Source organism: Oryzias latipes, chromosome 12, assembly GCF_053564925.1.
Source record: "Oryzias latipes strain Hd-rR chromosome 12, Olatipes_Hd-rR_3.1".
Taxonomy (NCBI): domain Eukaryota; kingdom Metazoa; phylum Chordata; class Actinopteri; order Beloniformes; family Adrianichthyidae; genus Oryzias; species Oryzias latipes.
Genome location: NC_136248.1, coordinates 14,636,231 through 14,643,537, shown reverse-complemented (window position 1 = coordinate 14,643,537; position 7,307 = coordinate 14,636,231). Strand labels below are relative to the sequence as shown.

General features: G+C 47.7%; 1 protein-coding gene across 1 annotated transcript; it reads left to right on the top strand.

Annotated features, from left to right (window-relative positions):
- The first annotated feature begins 832 nt into the window (after positions 1-832).
- On the top strand, positions 833-4,060 carry LOC144996574 (uncharacterized). Its single transcript, XM_078956177.1, has 4 exons — positions 833-955; positions 1,062-1,127; positions 1,209-1,280; positions 1,402-4,060. The coding sequence occupies exons 1-4, from the start codon at positions 901-903 to the stop codon at positions 4,044-4,046; spliced, it is 2,838 nt and encodes a 945-aa protein (XP_078812303.1). The 5' UTR covers positions 833-900; the 3' UTR covers positions 4,047-4,060.
- Positions 4,061-7,307: the final 3,247 nt, after the last annotated feature.

Here is a 7,307-nt window from a genome sequence, read left to right as displayed (position 1 = left end):
ATATACTGCATGGTAAAATGCCTTTAGTCTTTAGGGGATTTAATCTAAACTATTCTTTTCAAATTGTTTGCATTTTCTTGATATTTTACCCACATTTTCAAATTTACAATCAATCATATGTGAATAGATTTTACAAAGTTGTACAGATCTGTTATAATGTGACTTAATGTCCTAAAATGTGAAAAATCTGCCTCATATAATTGGTTTTAATCTCCACTAGAGGGCGCTCACACGTAAATTGTAATCTTCATTGTAAACTTCATACTGACAGGAACTTTTCTAACATTCAACAAAGATGTGATGGTTTTAGGTGAATAAAAGTTTGATCTTTAGTCTTTGAGGACAAAGGAGTTTGGAATGACAGGAAGGTTTGTCTTTGACTGTCTGCTCACGGATCACAACAGTTCGGCTCTTTTTTATGATCTTTGCTGAACATGCATCACTGTAACACAAAGGTTCTGGAACAGTAGGCTGTTAGAATTCTGAGATTTATATAAAAATGAAGACCAAATGTTCTACAAACAAATTCTGAGGAGCTTCAATGTCCTTATTTCACAGGAGTTTTCATATTAGTGTCAAATGACATCATTTTCTTCCGAGTAAACAGTTTGATTCCTTAACAAAGTGAACTTTTTAAACAAAGATTTGGGGAACATCTTTTTTATTTTTGTTGACTTGATGCGACATTACCAAGCTTTTATCTTAACCTAATAAAATTATGAACTAACAAGGTAATCCCTAAATTCTGAGGTTTCATCTCAGGTGTGTCAATCAAAATGTGAGTCCAGCTGATCTGAGGAGAAAGACAATCAGCTGTAATGAACAGCAGCTGTGTTTCCTACAGGAGGAACTTTTTTAAGCTCCTCTTGTTTGTTGGCTTCTCATTCAGAGTCTGGAAAGATGGGAGCTGAGTCGTTTGTGGCCCTTTGTGTTTTGGCTGTTTTCTTTAGCAAAGGTTTGTAGCTTTATTTGAAGGATTTGTTATACTGCAGATTGAAATTTGTCTTTCAAAAATCATCAGAACAAACATTTAACCTTCTTTAAACTGTCATTCTCTGTAGGTTTAAGTTTACCTTTTGCTAGAGAAACCCAGGATGCAGACCATAAAAAGATGGGAAGAAAAGCTGGTGAGAATTAATGCTAAGAAATATGTACTGAAAATTATTAGTGGATGTTTACTACTTCCCCTCTGTTTCCTCCCCCAAAAGATTTGGCTTTAGATCGTGGCCTTGATCTTCAACAGTCATTGGATTCCAGGTTGGAAAATCTGGTTAAAGAAGGTGAGTTGGAGAATAAACATGTGGTTTGGTTTCTCTATTAAATATACCAGAGCAAACAAATATTAATACTATGATAAAAAAAAACTGTAAAAAATTCTAAAGTCCAATTTCATTTTGTTAGTACAACTGGAAACCAATGAGGTGGAAGCTGTGGCTCTCGTTGCCAGAGCAACGTGTATAGTACTGTCCGCCAGCAACCAGACTGTGTCCGACGCCGCCAGCAACCAGACTGTGTCCGACGCCGCCAGCAACCAGACTGTGTCCGACGCCGCCAGCAACCAGACTGTGTCCGACGCCGCCAGCAACCAGACTGTGTCCGACGCCGCCAGCAACCAGACTGTGTCCGACGCCGCCAGCAACCAGACTGTGTCCGACGCCGCCAGCAACCAGACTGTGTCCGACGCCGCCAGCAACCAGACTGTGTCCGACGCCGCCAGCAACCAGACTGTGTCCGACGCCGCCAGCAACCAGACTGTGTCCGACGCCGCCAGCAACCAGACTGTGTCCGACGCCGCCAGCAACCAGACTGTGTCCGACGCCGCCAGCAACCAGACTGTGTCCGACGCCGCCAGCAACCAGACTGTGTCCGACGCCGCCAGCAACCAGACTGTGTCCGACGCCGCCAGCAACCAGACTGTGTCCGACGCCGCCAGCAACCAGACTGTGTCCGACGCCGCCAGCAACCAGACTGTGTCCGACGCCGCCAGCAACCAGACTGTGTCCGACGCCGCCAGCAACCAGACTGTGTCCGACGCCGCCAGCAACCAGACTGTGTCCGACGCCGCCAGCAACCAGACTGTGTCCGACGCCGCCAGCAACCAGACTGTGTCCGACGCCGCCAGCAACCAGACTGTGTCCGACGCCGCCAGCAACCAGACTGTGTCCGACGCCGCCAGCAACCAGACTGTGTCCGACGCCGCCAGCAACCAGACTGTGTCCGACGCCGCCAGCAACCAGACTGTGTCCGACGCCGCCAGCAACCAGACTGTGTCCGACGCCGCCAGCAACCAGACTGTGTCCGACGCCGCCAGCAACCAGACTGTGTCCGACGCCGCCAGCAACCAGACTGTGTCCGACGCCGCCAGCAACCAGACTGTGTCCGACGCCGCCAGCAACCAGACTGTGTCCGACGCCGCCAGCAACCAGACTGTGTCCGACGCCGCCAGCAACCAGACTGTGTCCGACGCCGCCAGCAACCAGACTGTGTCCGACGCCGCCAGCAACCAGACTGTGTCCGACGCCGCCAGCAACCAGACTGTGTCCGACGCCGCCAGCAACCAGACTGTGTCCGACGCCGCCAGCAACCAGACTGTGTCCGACGCCGCCAGCAACCAGACTGTGTCCGACGCCGCCAGCAACCAGACTGTGTCCGACGCCGCCAGCAACCAGACTGTGTCCGACGCCGCCAGCAACCAGACTGTGTCCGACGCCGCCAGCAACCAGACTGTGTCCGACGCCGCCAGCAACCAGACTGTGTCCGACGCCGCCAGCAACCAGACTGTGTCCGACGCCGCCAGCAACCAGACTGTGTCCGACGCCGCCAGCAACCAGACTGTGTCCGACGCCGCCAGCAACCAGACTGTGTCCGACGCCGCCAGCAACCAGACTGTGTCCGACGCCGCCAGCAACCAGACTGTGTCCGACGCCGCCAGCAACCAGACTGTGTCCGACGCCGCCAGCAACCAGACTGTGTCCGACGCCGCCAGCAACCAGACTGTGTCCGACGCCGCCAGCAACCAGACTGTGTCCGACGCCGCCAGCAACCAGACTGTGTCCGACGCCGCCAGCAACCAGACTGTGTCCGACGCCGCCAGCAACCAGACTGTGTCCGACGCCGCCAGCAACCAGACTGTGTCCGACGCCGCCAGCAACCAGACTGTGTCCGACGCCGCCAGCAACCAGACTGTGTCCGACGCCGCCAGCAACCAGACTGTGTCCGACGCCGCCAGCAACCAGACTGTGTCCGACGCCGCCAGCAACCAGACTGTGTCCGACGCCGCCAGCAACCAGACTGTGTCCGACGCCGCCAGCAACCAGACTGTGTCCGACGCCGCCAGCAACCAGACTGTGTCCGACGCCGCCAGCAACCAGACTGTGTCCGACGCCGCCAGCAACCAGACTGTGTCCGACGCCGCCAGCAACCAGACTGTGTCCGACGCCGCCAGCAACCAGACTGTGTCCGACGCCGCCAGCAACCAGACTGTGTCCGACGCCGCCAGCAACCAGACTGTGTCCGACGCCGCCAGCAACCAGACTGTGTCCGACGCCGCCAGCAACCAGACTGTGTCCGACGCCGCCAGCAACCAGACTGTGTCCGACGCCGCCAGCAACCAGACTGTGTCCGACGCCGCCAGCAACCAGACTGTGTCCGACGCCGCCAGCAACCAGACTGTGTCCGACGCCGCCAGCAACCAGACTGTGTCCGACGCCGCCAGCAACCAGACTGTGTCCGACGCCGCCAGCAACCAGACTGTGTCCGACGCCGCCAGCAACCAGACTGTGTCCGACGCCGCCAGCAACCAGACTGTGTCCGACGCCGCCAGCAACCAGACTGTGTCCGACGCCGCCAGCAACCAGACTGTGTCCGACGCCGCCAGCAACCAGACTGTGTCCGACGCCGCCAGCAACCAGACTGTGTCCGACGCCGCCAGCAACCAGACTGTGTCCGACGCCGCCAGCAACCAGACTGTGTCCGACGCCGCCAGCAACCAGACTGTGTCCGACGCCGCCAGCAACCAGACTGTGTCCTTCAGCCTTCTTCAATAAATCTGATTCTTATAGCTTTAGAATTTTTGTCTTTTCCTGCAATTGCTGGGGAAGACCATCCCCAAATGTACTCAAAACTTGCGCAAACAAAAGGCTACTGCTCAAAATTAACGGTAGAGCTGATTACTTTGGAACAAAAGGAGGAGCCAGTATTTGAGGCTGAAACGGAAGATTCTGAATATAACAATGTGCAACTTAATGTGAACTGGTGTGATTCTAATGTGGAAGCTAGATATTGGAAGTGGATATTTTGCAGTTGAGGGGGAAAAACTGCAAAAAGTAAAATAGTTTTAAGTAATATCTGCAAATATAGAACAATGTAGATCCATAACTTAGTTGCTCACAAAGGTGAGGCTGCTAGGTTGAGGGAAAGGCTCACCTTGTCTGATCGCTCTTCCCTACTGAGACATGCTTCAATAAGGAACCATACACTAACCACAAACCTGCCCAATTGTCCACTCACCCCAAGCAATTTTTGCCCAAAAGTTGACAAAACTATTCAGATGAAGGAGACATTGCCTAATAAGTGTTTGGCAAGGCAGCTGACATGCATTTCGGGATCTGTAGTTAATGTTACCAGTACATACCACTACATATTACCGCGACATTAACAAAAAATAATCTCGCCGACCGGAAATAATTACTCATTAGGCCGGATGTGGCTCCTTGAGTTTGACACATTTGCTGCATGGTCACATGTCTTACACAGGCTTACACATATTGGACTGTAAGGATGGTTGGATCATTTTGTTGCCATCACGTGTTGTCTGCTGTGATAGTCATTTTTATGTTTTAGTAAAATAAACATACTGTACCTGCATCCAAATTGTATTTTGCAAGATCAATAAGCAATTTATCTCACTTTTAAATAATTTTTATGGTATAGGTTAATCTGACTAAAACTTGTCTTACTCAGACCAATCTGGTTGGATTGTAGGAATAGATATTGATTCATTGATTAAACGTTACACCCCTAAAACATTATCATCCATTGGATTTTGAAGGTGAACATGGAGTCTGAAATGGGAGGGGCATGTTCACAAGAGTTTACTCCGCCCACCTGAAGAATGGCTAAAAAGGCGGGATTAAGAAAAGGGGGTGCATTTTTTTCTACACACAGATTCATATAAAAAATGTATTTATTTATACAAAAAATTAATAATTAAAAAGCTTTAATAAAATAAATAACCCCTACACAGAAATAAAAACGGCTAAAACTGCATAATTATAAGTAAAAGACCACTGTGGGAACACTTTTAAATTAGATCAAAAGATGATCAGAGTGGGACTTTAATCAATGGATGCAGTGCAGTGGGAGATGTCTAGTGCAGTGTTTTTCAACCAGTGTTAGTGTGCCGCGGCACACTAGTGTGCCGTGAGAGATGGTTAAGTGTGCCGTGGGAAATTGCCCTCATTAACTGATCTAAAAACATTTTCCATCTCCATGATTTCAGCTCTCTGTTCATCCAAACAGGCCCTGATAAAACACTGAGGAGTTAGGAATAAAAAAGATCATAAAATACTTTTTCTTTGCGTTTATTTTATTTTATTAAAGACATTTTGATAAGGTACCGCGATTCAGCTGCACCTTCGGCTGTATTTTGGAAACGTCCCGTCCCTTTAACTGTCTCCACCAATCATTCTTGAAGGCTTAATCACATGTCATCAGTCTGACCAATCAGAAGTGGTTAAAGTCTTCACTTTCTTGCCCCGATTTAGCTCGTAAAGTCGCTCAGTTCTAAAAGAAATTGCAGCTAAAGCTCGTCTTTAGCGGTGTAGCTTCCCACAGAATCCGGTATCAGACCGTGGAACAAGTGAACAAAACAATGAAGCTCCGAAAACCGATCTCCGGCCGTTTTATGCACTACATCTCCCATGATGCATTGGGTTGTAAGAGTGACAGCGCATACGGAGATCTGTTGTTAAACGTCTTGAAACCAACGAACACACATCAAACTGTTTTTAAATCTTCTAACTTATCTTTTATTGCATCTTTTAGAAAAAAAACAGCTGAAGTTTCCAGCTTTTTCTGCAACAATTATCTCAAAAATGCATGTGAGATTGCGGAGGGGCTGTAGATCAATACAGACTATGAGTTTCTCCTTTTTTTTTTTTTTTTTTGGATGCTGGTGTGCCGCGGGATTTTTTTTAAGGTTAAGGTGTGCCGTGGCTCAGAAAAGGTTGAAAACACTGGTCTAGTGATGCAACAAGGAAGCTTCAACAACATGTCAAGCCCCGTAGCTGCACACTATTTAGACAGCCTGCTATAGTACAGGAGCTTAGAGACTGAATTTGAAGAACTATCTTCAAACAGCTGCTACGTCAAGATTGCTCTCATTTTTCTAGATCTCCTGCTCTGTTCAGAAAGGTCCTGAGTGATTCCATTTTTTAGTCGACATACTCAAGTCTACAACTGTGGACTGACTTTTTACTTGGACTTATTGAATGACTTTAAAGTCCTGTTTCGATTATCTTTTCAATTGCAAAAGCGTTTCCAGTCGTCTTTAATTATGATTATGTTGTCTTTTACCAAAATCAAAAAACCTGTGTTGTTTTCAGAGTTTCTGCAGAGCGGCAGGAGTTCAATAGAAATTCAGTTGTGGAAGTCGGTGTGGAAGTACGCCCGCCACCCCTCCTGTCATCCATTTGTTTACAATCTCCTACTAGTTTACAGCTCCTCACAACTCCAAGCTAACATTAACGGTGCAACAAAAACGGCGAGCAATATTGGAGCTATCCAGCCACGCAGTTTTGAGGCAGATACCAGCTCAGAGAAGGAAATTCAAGACATTAGTGGATCTATATGTCTGCAAGTGCATGCATCAGAATTGGAGCAGAACAGACAAACTTTGGCCCGTCCATGGCAGCTCCAGCGTTACAACTGTACGCTTTTTCAAATGGCGAGTTTCTTCTGCTCCTGATAATCAATCATAAAGACATACTCAAAAAAACAGTTTAATCTTACATTATTTTGCTTATGTATATATTTTGTACATGTCTTTAATTATGAGTAAAATGTTTGTTGGTAAGAACACCAAAAACGTGATTTCCTTTGGAGCGGGTCTTTAACTTTGTTGATAAAACCATGATGAATAAATGTGGTCAGTCAAATCACCCATAATTGTTTAGACCAGGGGTCTGCAACCTGAGACTCCGGAGCCACATGAGACTCCTTGACTCCTTTGTGGCTCTCTAACTGATAAAAGATTAAAAAAAAGTATTTAATTCTGAAAATTTACCCATTTTTAGACTGTGCAGCAA

What these genes read in the sequence shown, in the direction of transcription:
- LOC144996574 (XM_078956177.1), top strand. Translation starts at nt 901, where the DNA reads ATGGGAGCTGAGTCGTTTGTGGCCCTTTGTGTTTTGGCTGTTTTCTTT. An exon ending in AAAGATGGGAAGAAAAGCTG is followed by an intron (nt 1,128 to 1,208) that starts GTGAGAATTAAT and finishes CTCCCCCAAAAG; the next exon opens with ATTTGGCTTTAGATCGTGGC. An exon ending in GGAAAATCTGGTTAAAGAAG is followed by an intron (nt 1,281 to 1,401) that starts GTGAGTTGGAGA and finishes TCATTTTGTTAG; the next exon opens with TACAACTGGAAACCAATGAG.